General features: G+C 38.0%; 1 protein-coding gene across 2 annotated transcripts; it reads right to left on the reverse strand.

The window, feature by feature from the left end:
- Positions 1 to 2,594: 2,594 nt before the first annotated feature.
- Positions 2,595 to 12,856, reverse strand: LOC137730918 (bZIP transcription factor 16-like). Of its 2 annotated transcripts, XM_068469920.1 has the most exons (13): positions 12,647 to 12,856; positions 11,563 to 11,734; positions 11,372 to 11,428; positions 11,208 to 11,282; positions 10,418 to 10,507; positions 10,260 to 10,319; positions 10,000 to 10,169; positions 9,566 to 9,620; positions 9,322 to 9,364; positions 8,957 to 9,243; positions 3,846 to 3,923; positions 3,629 to 3,754; positions 2,595 to 3,081 (listed from the first exon to the last, which is right to left on the reverse strand). In XM_068469920.1, exons 2-13 carry the CDS (start codon positions 11,635 to 11,637, stop codon positions 2,968 to 2,970), a joined length of 1,230 nt encoding a protein of 409 aa, XP_068326021.1. In that variant the 5' UTR covers positions 11,638 to 11,734; positions 12,647 to 12,856; the 3' UTR covers positions 2,595 to 2,967. The 2 variants fall into 2 exon arrangements, with proteins under 2 accessions (XP_068326021.1, XP_068326022.1); XM_068469921.1 differs by lacking the exon at positions 12,647 to 12,856 and having other exon boundaries at positions 11,571 to 11,655.
- Positions 12,857 to 13,690: the final 834 nt, after the last annotated feature.

Below are 13,690 nucleotides of genomic sequence, written 5' to 3' on the forward strand. Positions count from 1 at the left end.
GGAGGAAAAAAAAAAAAAAACCATATTACTGTATTGTACTGATAACTTTTATACTTTGGTTTTTTTCAAATGATAACTTTTGTGCTTGATATTAGTCGATTTCAACAATAGGCTCACTCTGGAAAATCCCTAATCCCAGAAAGCGGTAATTCTACAAGAGTGATACAATCTACACATTCATTTTTACTTTTTACATACCATCTCAATTTTTGACCGTCGGATCGAAAGAATGGACAAAAATTAACAAGTTTGTAGGAAGTAAAAAAGAGTATGTAAATAGCATTACCCATCTCGCAATAGGCTCACTCCAACATCAGGCTCAACAATAGGCTCACTCTAGAAATAAAGCTCAATCTGAAAATCCCTAATTCCAAAAATCAAAACACATTAAAATTGAAAAATCTCAAAAAAGGATTACATGATTTTACTGAAGCAAGGGTTCGCTCGACGAGGTGGAATCAAGGATGGCGGGCTGACAATGGGCGAAGACTGAAAGCGGAACACTCAAACTCGAGGTGAGGATTGAGGCACACACACTATGATCTCGAGTCAAGAGGGAGGAGGAAGGATCGAAGCTGTGACGACTCGTCTCTAATTTTCTATGTAATTTCTCTCTGAGTATGTGAATTGACATTTATGCCCTTGTTGGCAAGTGATGTGGACGTATTTTTTCGTTCTTAAATTATTATTCTCACAATCGTAATTAAATTGTACTCGTTATTACGAGTGTACGTTAATTTCATCAGTGTTAGAAACACTGATTCGAATAGATTTTCTGAATTGCTTCTACAGTAGGAAATCTAAAAATCCCATCCATTTCTTCTTTTAAAACCAGATCCGTGTCTCCCCAATCAACAACAAGCTAACTTCACTTTCCACCAATCACTCTCCTCAATTCCTTTCCCAGTTTCTCTCTTCACCACCCAATCAGATACTTTCTCTCTTCAAAAGCCACCAATCATATCACTCCCTCACCAGTTACCAATCAGAAACTCAGAAAGCTCTATCTCTCTCTTTTCTCTTCCTCACCGAGCTCTCTCACTCTGCAACACCCTCAAACTCACACCAAACCTCATGAACGTAAACCAAAATCACCACCATCGTGTTCATCTCGGCTCCACGAACACAACCATACCACTGGATCACGCGTTGAGCGAATTTTGGACATCGAACTCGAAAGGTCGGAACTCAATGAGTTTGAGTTCAACGTTGTCATGCCGAGTCGAGGAGGCTTGAAGGTCGGGGAGGCTCTCTTACAACTCCCTGAGACTCCTAGGCTAGTTTTGGTGAGGAGTTGACGTCAAAAACTCGAGGTTTCGTAGAGTTGAATTTTGGCCGTACCTTTCGAGGCATTTTCAGGCTATCTCCATCCACTTTTTGGACTCCAAAAAGGTATAACACGATTCTATTCTTCATAAGCTTCATTTCCATATAAATTTAGTGAAAAATGGTTGAGAAATGAAGAAGATATGAAGGTTTGAAAATTTTCTAGTTTCTAGCGATTTCAGACAGCGTCGACTGGCGAGGACCACTGGAGAAGACGACGGAATATTCTAACAACGTCAGGTAATGCCGTTAACTTTTGTTAGGGATTTAACAGAATATTCCTAACAGCCTTTAGGCCTCCGTCAGCTCTGCTTGCGCGTGGCGGCGCGTATGGTTGTGCCTTGGCCGGCGTGTGAGGGCGCATTTTGTGTCCAAAAATTATTTTTAAAATTTGTGTAGGTCCATGACGTCGAGTATATCGATTTCATGTATTTAAACCCTAGGTTTGAGCAAACTATGGGGTTTTATTCAAGTTTATGTATATGTGTTTTAATTAATTTAAATATAGTTATTTCACATATAGGGGAAACATATCCCGAGGACTTAAGGGGTCAGGCAAGGCTCGAGGGCTACGATTCGACGGCGTAATTGTGAGTGGGGCAGTTTGTTTTTATACAACATAATTATATTTTCCATAAATGTGTATTTACTTCACTTTTACGCTTATATTGCCAAGTATCGTTATTGTGTAATTTGTTCATCTTTTACATCACATTACGGTGACGGCCAGCATGCTCTGACCTCCTAAGGTTGGGGTGTGTCAGAATGAGCGACTGAGTGAGGCAGAGACGCTAAGGAAAAGTAAGGATTCAGGAATGATCGAATTCGAAGGAGCGAGGCTGCCTCACTAGGTGAAACCTAAATGAGAAATGGTCTTAAATGCAGTTGCACTAGTAGAAACCAATCTGGTTTTGAAAACCCATTTAGTGCACCAAGATGGAACTAATAAATTTAATTCATTAATTATATTCACGATTTGGTTCTGGCCGGTTTCGCCAAGATGAAAGAACTGGCCTGAACGATGACTTTTCGTCAACACAAGTTTTTACGGTTTATTTTGTCACAATTCGATTTGGTTTTATGGTTCCACAATTTTTATGCCCATCCCTACTTGAGTTCCTGTTGACTTCAACATGCCTAATGCAACCAGCATAGAAATGGTAAACATAACCAAAAACAAAACAAAAAAAGTACAACAAAAGAAAAAGATAATAAAAAAATAAAAACAAAACACTTTACGGATCAAGATTTTTGTTAGAGAGTAAACATAGAAATAAAGCAGTTTACGGATCAAGATTTCTGTTAGAGAGTAGCATATACTGAATCAATCTCCCAAGTTACGGATTCATCGGCCATAATTCAATACAAATGAATTTAAGTGTGAATGCGACTACCCTTAAGAAACAAACAAGGGTATAACATTAATTTCATACTCAAGACATATCATCTTCGGCCTTCAACTCTTAAAGGTAGGCCCAAGCAGAAATAAATATGATCTGCATCGCGTAAACATCTCCTAAAATATAAAAGGTTAAAACTTGGACAAAGGTCAAACTACACGCTATGCAAAATAAACTCCCTGTTGCTAATAGGTTAGATGGTGCTCCTGCAAGAACGCAGCACAAAGCTCAGCTACTCATCCTAGAGGCCGCCATGCCGTTCTGTTTGTGCAATCTGTTTAGTGTCATTGCTCAAATGTGGTTCACTTCTGGCAGACCGTACATCTTCGTGACCAGGAATTTCTCCAAGCCTCTCCTGTAGAAAGTAGCACGTCCGGTTTAACATGGGACTCCCTAATCAAAATTATATTTCCATTCAAGTTCCCACCAAGACAGATATCTGGAGTCTGGATCCACACATTGCTATGGGAAATGAAGAAACTAGAATCTGGATCAGACTGATAGTGCATCACTTACCCCCAAGGCTTATCCAATCAATTATGTTATAAGGAGTTAGAATGTGACCAGGCATTTTAAATGAAAATTTTAATTACTTGAGAGTTTACATGAAAACATCTGTGTCGAATTCAATTGTCGCTATGCAATACGTGAAAAAAACTATCAAGATCACGAATGTTGGCAAACTCTGTTTTGGATCAAAGCAATCCTAAATCAGGTTTGCTTGAACAATTTCTAGTAATTGGGATTGTACTGATTGAAAACAAATAAATTACAAAAAAAAAATTATAGCGAAAATTCAACAGATCCTTTGCGCCTTAAGGCAGGATGGGAATTAGCTGGTAATATAATCTCTTTTTCTTTGAAATAATATGTACTAAAACAAACCAAGTATTAAACGTTACCTTTAGAGAGGCATTCTCTGAGAGAAGCAGCTCATACTCGCTCCTGATCCGGTTAACTTCTGATCTAAGAGTGCCATTTTCCTCTTTTAAGGCTTCAGCACTCTGGGCCAGCTCATCGCATTCCGCCTATTCAAAATCATGCATATACATCATATGAGTCCATATGGTACAAACAGTGCCAAGTAGTGGGAGAAAATTAACGGAGGCAGAAAATTACCTGCTTGCGCAACCTAGATCGACGAGCGGATTCCCTATTTGACTGCTTTCTTTTCTGTCTTTTAAGCTCTCTCTCATCCTGAGTCAAAAAACAAGAGGTGAGGGTGCTTAAAAATGTGGTGAAGTGAAAAACAAAGAGGAGCTTGAAAACGTGCTAGATACTTTATTAAAGCATAGTTTGTGACACTCCGTAAGTCTGACACAATCTGAGAACATTGATATTAAACACATACCACAAAATTTCGCCCAAAACGGGAATTCAGCATTCACTCAAAAATACATACAAGTTCACTGGAAACTAATAGAAACATCTACCATGCTAGTAATCATAACATCAATGAAATATCATACATGACACCTTCAACTCAAATATGTAATCCACCTGCAAAACAAATTGGAGTCTAGATGCTCTATGGGGTAGGAATTTTGTAGGTCAAAAATGACCACAACAACAACAATAAAGCCTTATTCCACTAAGTGCGGTTGGCTATATGAATCCTAGAACGCCACTGCACTCGGTTTTGTGCCATGTCTTCCATTAGATCCAAGTAGTCCAAGTCTTTTCTTAGAATCTCTTTCCAAGTCTTCCTAGGTCTTCCTCCACGCCTTTGGCCCTAAGCCTCTGTCTTGTAATCACATCTTCTAACCGGAACGTCTGTAGGTCTTTGTTTCACATGTCCAAATCACCCTAACCAATTTCTTTCAACTTATCTTCAATTTTGGCCACTCCCAATTTACCTCGGATGTCCTCGTTCCTAATCCTGTCCTTTCTCATGTGCCCAAACATCCAACAAAGCATTCTCATCTCTGTTACACTCATTTTGTGTACGTGTTGGTGCTTTTTTTTTTTTTAGAAGAAACTATAACAATTTATTAAAAAAGAAAAGTGTAATACACAGAAAGTGGATAAGAAATCCACCAAGAACAGAACAAGAAAAACTCTCCAGAGGATCAGATTACAAGTAGGACAACCTCAACCAAAATCATTTTACTACTGCTAACATATCCCACAGTATGTGAGAAAGAGAGTAATTCTTAAATTCATTTGAAACTGAAGCCCAGAAGGCTGCCCAATATCTTACTCTTCCCCATAGATCTGCTACCCCCACACCAGTATAATCCTCAAAAATTCTTTTGTTACGCTCCAACCAAATGTTCCAAAAAACTGCCGACACCAGACCACCCCACAAAGCTTTAGCTTTCCTCCCAATTCCTAGAGCCTCAAAATTAGTGCTTAGAAGCTCGAAACAACCCTTTGGGATGACCCAACTTACTCTAACCTCCTGAAACAATTTCCAACACAGTTGAATCGTGTAAGAACAATGAAGAAAAATGTGGTTAACACTTTCCTCCTTTGCTTTACACAAACTGCACCAATGGGGAGAGATGCAAATAAAAGGACTTCTCCTTTGAATTTGATCACAAGTGTTGAGCCTCCCAATAGCCACTAGCCACACAAGAACTTTGACCTTCGGAGGAACTTTTGATTTCCAAATCTGAGAAGAGGGTGGAAAATGTTGCACAATCCCATTGTTGCTCAAGAAAGAGCGATAGGATTTGCAAGTGAACAATCCTGATAATTCCAGTTTCCACCTTCTATCATCCGCTCTTGATTGAGACAATCGAACATTTTCCACTTTCTGTAATAATCTAGCCGCCTCTTCTATCTCCACCTCATTCAAATTTCTCCTGAAATCAAAATTCCAGCTCAAAGAATTGATAGAAAGATCCACAAAACTTGCAATGTTCTGGTTGTGCATTCTCGATAACAAGAATAATCTAGGAAATTGTTCTTTCAATGGTCCCCCTTCCAACCAACCATCCTCCCAACACCTCACCCTCTCCCCATTGCCCACCTCAAACTTGCAACATTGTAGAAATGATTGGAGACCACACAAAATATCTTTCCAGGGGCTTCGACTTGAACCCCGCAATGGAGGATTTGCATTCCACCCATTATCCTGCAGCCCATACTTGCTTCTTATCACCTTGTGCCAGAGAGAATTTGGTTCCTTTGGGAATCTCCACAACCACTTAGCCAATAACGCTTCATTCTGATTCCTCAAATTCCCTACTCCTAAACCCCCTTCCTCCTTACTTTTAATAACTATCTCCCATTTCACCAGGTGGTTTTTCTTTCCTTCCTCCACCCCCTCCCAAAGAAATCCTTTCATTAGTTTTTCTAGGCGTCCAATCACCCCGCAAGGAATTTTGAACAAGGACATGTAGTAGATTGGCAAGCTTCCCAAAACAGATTGAATCAAAGTTAATCTGCCTCCTCTGGATAAGAAGGCCTTCTTCCAATTTTGAAGTCTTTTTTCCATTTTTTCTACCACTGGATCCCAAAACGTAAGTGCTCTTGGCCTACCCCCAAGAGGGAGACCCAAATACTTTATTGGCCAACTACCCACCTCACAACCCCAAGAATCTGCCAACCTTTTTAATTTCTCACAATCTGAGTTTATTCCAGCCAAAGAACACTTTGCTTTGTTGATTTTCAACCCTGAAACAGTACAAAATAAATTGAGCACCTCTAATAAATTGTTCCAAACTTCCTCATCATCCGCCAAGAAGAAAATAGTATCATCAGCAAATTGAAGATGAGAGATCTCCACCCTTTCTTGCCCAATGCCTAAACCTTTGATCAGCTGATTTTCTTGAGCCTTCTCCATTAATCTACTCAAGACGTCCACTACGTGTTGGTGCTTCACCGCCCAACATTCGTGCCATTAAGCTTTGCTGGCCTTATTGTCATCCTATAAAATTTTCCCTTCAGCTTTAGTAGCATACAACGGTCGCACAACACACCCGATGCACTCTTCCACTTCATCAACTTGCATTCTATGATTGAGGTCTTCATCCAATTCTTTGTTCTTTTGCAAGATAGATCCAAAATAGCTAAAGTGTTTGCTCTTTGGTACTTCATGATCTCCAATCCTCACCCCTAACTCATTTGGACCTCCGTTCCCACAGAACTTGCACTCCATATACTCTGTCTTTGACCTACTTAGGCAAAGACCTTTATATTCCAACACTTCCCGCCAAAGGTTCAGCTTCGCATTTACTCCCTCTTGAGTTTCATCTATCAATACTATATCGTCTGCGAAAAGCATACACCAAGGAATATCATCTTGGATAAGTCCTGTTAACTCATCCATTCCCAATACAAAGAGGTAAGGACTTAAAGATGAGCCTCAATGTAACCCTACAGTTATAGGAAAGCTTTCTACTTGTCCTTCATGAGTTATTACGGTAGTCCTTACTCCATCATACATATCCTTTATAACTTGGGTAAATGCTACTCGTACTCCTTGCTCCATCAACATAAATGACCGAACCACAAAAACAAATGAGGAAAAATGAAAAGATAGATATTGTGCGAATGATGTTGGTTTGCACACATCAAACTTTCAAGGGCAATGTAAGGAAGATTTCTTGGTAATGTACTATAATGGGATTGATAATATTTGGCCAGACCAGTCATATTAGACTATTATTGTTTTAGGCATTTTTGTAGTTTATGTATCACAGGTTTTTTTTTTCCTTCATTTTGGTACTACTTCATACTAGCTTGTGGGCTGATTTTAAATTAGTCCAGTCATGAACCTATATTATTTCTTGTTTGGGTGTTAAATAGTTACTCTATTTGGCCAATTCTTATTTCAGACATGTCCTTCCAAGGATTGAATCAGACCCCTTTGGTCTCTACACTAGCATCCCAACTGTTCTCTCCACCTGTATTTCGTAATTGTTACCTTATGCCACAATGGCTCCCTTTCCAGAGGAAATCAGAAAAAGCCATTCACCAAGCAGCGCCTTATTCTTCAACGTAACCCATCCCTAGACTTCACTCACCAATTCCCAATCCAACTTAAAAGTCATATCCGACAAACTCTCACAGTGCCAATCATCAAAATCTACACAAAGTACAAAAAATAACCAAAACAGTGTTCTTAAATTACGGCTTCCCAGCCCAGAACACGAACAAGTATTTGTCGGCCATTAATGAGCTACCCACCCTTTACATTAGTACTTACTACACTGTTTTTTACCATACACCTTAAGATTAGACCCTAGAATCTACCGCCCCTCCAATTTCTGGTGACAGCCCAAAACAAGGGTGATCCTACATCATGTATCTGAGGAGAAACCTATGAAGGACACCAACCTTGCAACATGCAATTAACAAGTACGGTGCCTATTGACAAAACCACATATGGGCATGCAAACAACTAGTTGTCGAGCATCCATCTCTAATTACCTCGAATATGTATGAAGTAAGGGATTTCTTTAAAAATTACATACATATTGCATCCCCTTACTATAGAGCACACATCCAGAATCAGAACACCGCGTTTATGTGTAGGTTATAGCCACAAAACAAGTATAGTGGACTACTAAGTCATAATAGAGGTAATAGCAATCAGAAATAAAAACAAGTACTTGACTAGTGGACTTGCTAATCTTAACATGGTTCATGTTAACAGCAATTCAGATGAGAAGAAAGCCAGAATGCAATTCCAAATAGGATATTGCTATTCACACAACCATTTTTACCTCCCACACACCCTTGTTAACTTTTGGCCATTGGTCTTCTTCACTTTATTCGATCCGATGGCCGGAAATTGAGAAGGGTGTGTGAGAAGTAAAAATAGGTGTGAAGATAGCACTACGCTTCCAAATAAGCATGAAAATCAGAATAACTGCGTAAAAATAATCCATGCAGATGCCCTAGGTGGTTATAGCTTTCTTCAGAAGCAATGAAAAATTTGTTTTACCCATTAACTATAAACTCAATTGACTTAACTACACCATGTTTTCATATAACAACGTCCATCTACAGTCCTACAGCCACAAGATATAACTGTTTCAAAATTCTATTGATAGCCTAAATGCTAAGAAAGCATGCACAAATACCACTTTTCACATGGAATGCAATTTATGCAACACAAAAATGTAACCATCACTTTGCATTCTCAAAGTGAATATTCTTCCTCTTTTTAATAAGATCTATAAACTATCTCTTAACGGAAAGCAGATTAACTAAGAGCACGTAAAAAAACTTGATAAGAAGAAAAGAGATTGAATTTAAAACACAGGGGCAAATATTACTTGTAACCAAAGCTGTGACTGAACACTATCCCGAGACCCAGCAGTAACTATTCCTGCTGATACTGGAGTGGTTGCAACCTTCCCATGCATTGCAGGCATGGCGGCAGAAGGTGGAGCTCCCCAATAATCCATCCCAATATTTAAGTTAGTTGCAGGACCAGGAACAACGCCAGGAGCACCAGCAGCCGTTATTGGCATGACGGCCATCGTCTGATTCAACATGGTATGTGTGTTTGGTGCTCCATTTTGAGAACCATGTGCAGAACTGCCATTCTGAGATACATCACCTGCAATAAGGCCATATAAATTCTTAGTAAAATCTCTTAAGTAAAGATTAACAGCCTCAGAAAATAATATAATCAAACCTTCCAAAGAATCTTGCCTGACCCCAGACTTCAATTGTGAATCCTACACAAGTAATGAAAATATGATGGAAAACAGAAGCAGCACGCATAAAAATTATTTCTTAACAAAAAACTGCAAGGAAGAAAAAAAAAAATCAAGAGCCGTTCAATACAATAGGCTCGATATAAACAACATGAGGGCCAGTTTATCTAGCTCAAATAAAATAAACAACCAAATATTCAACTTCAACGGCATGGAACTTACACTCTGAGAATTTGCATCACTTCCTTCACTTGTACCATCACTAGCACTCTCAGCACTGCATTTCCAAAGTATATTCAAGCATTACCAAAATTAACATGCGAAAACATGGTATAAGAATGACAGATCCGAGGAAAGACACCATATTTGCCCTGAACTGCTCTGACCTAGATTTGATTTCATAATAAGGATCCAATCCTTACTAGACATTATGAGCTACGACAAGCATCTATGCAAAAATGATTTCCTTCACGATCACTTTCATGGAATAAATTGGAATAGACAAAAGATACACACACAGTTGATCAAATAGATGGCTTTGATCTCCCTATCTTTTTCCCTTTCCATCCAAAGTGTTTTAAACCCAAATATTTCAGTAAGGGGACAGCTGGAATCCCTGATATAAAGGCCAATAGGCACTAAACATTATCAGTTACCTTTTGGAATAAACTCCATTAGCAGAGGCTCCTGATGTTTTGCCAAGCTCGTTATTCTTCCCTGTAATCATATTCAAACTGCCCAAGCTTCCTTTTGATCGTTTTATTGGTAATTTGTCCTTGACCTCAGATGGCTTACCATCTGCTTCCATGCTCCCAGGTGTGTTACCCTAAATGGAATTTTTTAAATTCTATCTCATCTACTCAAATGGAAAAATACCTTATCTTAAGCAACAAATGGTGTAGCGACAGAAACTTACAGAAGCCTCTACAATACCATTTGGAGTAGGCATAGCAAACGGGCTAAAAGGATAAGATCCCTGTTTAAAATTAGAGCAAGGCATCAAGAGTTAGTGCCATCTGGAAAATGAGGCTAGAGACTGGTAATTCAGCTGAAGCAAAATAGACAAAAACTTACAGGAGGCATAGACGGGTGAGCATATAAGCCACCATGGGGATACATTGCAACATATGGGTGCGGAGGGGTACCATAGGGTGGCATAATATGCTGAAAATTAGACATTGTTAATATAAATAAACCAGTTATCAGCCCATTTGCAAGTTTGAAGCATCAAAAGAATTAAAATTGAGTCCCATTTTCAACAATACTTTCAATACCATTACCCACGTCCTTTTGTAACTTCAAAAGGGAAAAAAAATCAAAATTGTAGACTGTTAGTTAATAGACAAAAAAAAGAAAAAAAAAAAAAAAAAACCAAAGGTAAGTCACTTCATTTTTTGTGTTTTTTGTTTTGGAATGAGAGAAAAATAAGTTACTTCATCAAACTAAAGAAAAATCCTTTCTAAGTCTAATTCTCAAGAACCCGTGGTTAAAAAGACAGTCAGTACACAGCCATAATGCTCCTACATCTGTATCCCATTCTTGTTAACGTGCTCAATATCCCAGAAACTTGAAAACAAATCTTAAAGGCAAGGTCTTTCAGATGAACCAATGCTGTCTTCAGGTCTTCAGTTTATTAACACTTTCCAAATGATTTGTAAAAAAATAACAGATGTTTAGTTAAGTTCCCACTATACTGCCCACAGCTCGCAACTCTAGATGTCCAAAAGCCACTGAGTAAAAAATAACATAAAAGTCAAATGTTTTACAAAGTGCAGTCCAAAGTTGAATAATCAGGAATTTTTTTCGTTGATCATGAATCAAGATTAAACAAAAAAAAAAAAAAGTCTTATAGGCACCAATATACCTGAACCCCCCACATATAGGGGTGAGCTTGAGGACTTGAAGCCATAAATCCATGTGGAGGTATTGGAGAATATGCCTGTTGAACAAACAACTACCCGCAATAAATTCCAAAGATACCTTAAACGAAACAGAAATACCAAAAACTAAGGCTTTTCATATTGTAACCTGAAATCCCGACCACTCAGGATTAACAGCACCAGCACTGGTAGTCGCAGACTGCTCCTGCAAATTTGAATTTAAAAAAAATATAAAAATAAAAAATAAAAAAATAAAAAAACATTAAAGCTCTTTGCTAACTGCCAGTATGAGAGGGCCTCAAATTATCATAACAAAGACAATAAAACACACAAATGGACCTGCGTACTAGCAGGTGTTGTCTTTGTCTCCTTCTCTTTCTCTTTAGAGGGTTTGTCCATCTCACTGCTACCCATTACTCCAAATCAACGGCCTTCGGTTCTTCAAACCATCCTACAATTACTACAAGAAAATCACCCAAAGGACACTGTTGGCAACAGCAGCCTTCAATGCCTTAGGCCACAGATGAACAACGCCCAAATATTAGATTAAGGTCATCAGGATGAAATAAAGCACGAAATCTCAATCTACCGATCAATCTCATCATGAACACTCAGAATTGGATAGTTTATTTACATTCTGTTAAAAACATCCAAAATCAAATCTTTAATAATTGAACTCAAAGAGGGCAAAACCCGAAGCACTGACATGCAACAAAGACTTGCTTGTTATCCAACAATCAGCCGATAATTATATTCCCATTTTTGTGCACTCCTATTCATTCAGAAAACTACAATAATTATATCAGGTAGCTAAACTATCAATTTTTTCTTTTCTGACAAAATCAGTTTTGAACATCAATCAAGAGCGTATAACAGAGAAACCAAGAACCTATAGTGGGAAACCAAAAACGTCTTTTGTCAATAGAGGGCATACCAAATTCAGATACATCAAACTGGTAGATCTACTATCATTTTTTTCTTACCAAGTTCGTTCCGAAACCAAGCATGAAACCCAGATAAGCGTATCATATGAAAATTACATGAATAAAAACTTACATGCTTAAACAACAACAAAAATGCGTGCCGTGTAACACCTTATGGATATAATAGACATATACTAAGAAGACTATATCTACTATCATATCATTGACATATCAATTTAATTTTTCTCATCGTCAAAAACAATCCTTTCAACGTTCGGGCCAAAATATAAAAAATTCTAGCAAATCCTACATCAATTGACCCAAAACATGAATCCCAAAATTATAACAAATACACAAACCCTAAGATCAATTGAGGAACAGAGAAATTGATTAATTAAAACCTCATTAATCCTAACCTTAAATTTGAAATTCCATAACCATAATCCTATCAACGAAACAAATAGAGGAAAATATTCAGAGAAATCAGTTTGGATACTTACTCATCACCGTGAGGTGGAGGCAGAGGGAGAGGGAGAGGTGGCGGCAAAGGAGCAAGCTGAAGAAATAAGAAGAAGAAATGGAGGTGGAGAAATTCGAAAGGAAAAACAAGAGAGTGGCTGACGGCGGCGGGCCGATGATGGAGGGAGCTTCTCTTCGTATTCAGTCTTCCTCAATTTGAGAGTGAAATAGTGTCTTTCTTTCTTTCGGGTTGTTCCTCGTTCCCTTCTTTTTTTTTTTTTTTTTTTGTCATTTATCTTATTTTTTTCTTTACAATTATTTTTTTTTGTTATAAACTTCTGGTTTAAGTATGAACTTCTAGTTTAAGTATGATTGTGTAAATCCTACATTATATTTGATTTTAGTTATTTTTTATTCTTTGGAAGAAAATGATTTCTTCTCTCTCTTATTACTATAAATAAAGGCATTGTATAAGGGGAATAAGACATCCTCTATACAAATTCCTCTACAATCCTAACAAACACATCTATCTCTATTTTCTTTCTCTGAGCCGCCGGCCCCTCTTCCCCTGTCAGTTAAATATAGGCCACAACACATTATCAGCACGCTTATACCGCTGTACTTAGGAATCTGACGTGGAAGCTTTCTACATCAAACCAGTTCATCAATATCATCACACAATCAGGTTCTTCCAAATACAACGATTTTTATCTCAATATTTTTGCAGCCGTGATAACATGAACATTCACCATAATGCATGACCCAACTTTACGTTTTTCAAATTTTAGATTCTACATAAATTGTGTATGCATTATATTCATAATTGTTGAATTATGTGAATTTGATATTTGCCATGAATTGAATCAAATATATGTTCATTCATTAAAATTACTTGCCAATATGCATTGAATTATAAAAAATAAAAATATAAAAATATAAAAAAATCGGAAACTCTTAGGATTCTTTAAACCCATGACATGTGACACAACCCAAGCTCAAGCGAGCATCTCTAGGCTGCGATGCACCGGAGCCGAACCCATGCTCCATCTAAGACGACACCGTTTTGGCATCAAACACATGACCCA

The sequence above is a fragment of the Pyrus communis genome, chromosome 4 (genome assembly GCF_963583255.1).
Source record: "Pyrus communis chromosome 4, drPyrComm1.1, whole genome shotgun sequence".
In the NCBI taxonomy this organism is placed as follows: Eukaryota; Viridiplantae; Streptophyta; class Magnoliopsida; order Rosales; family Rosaceae; genus Pyrus; species Pyrus communis.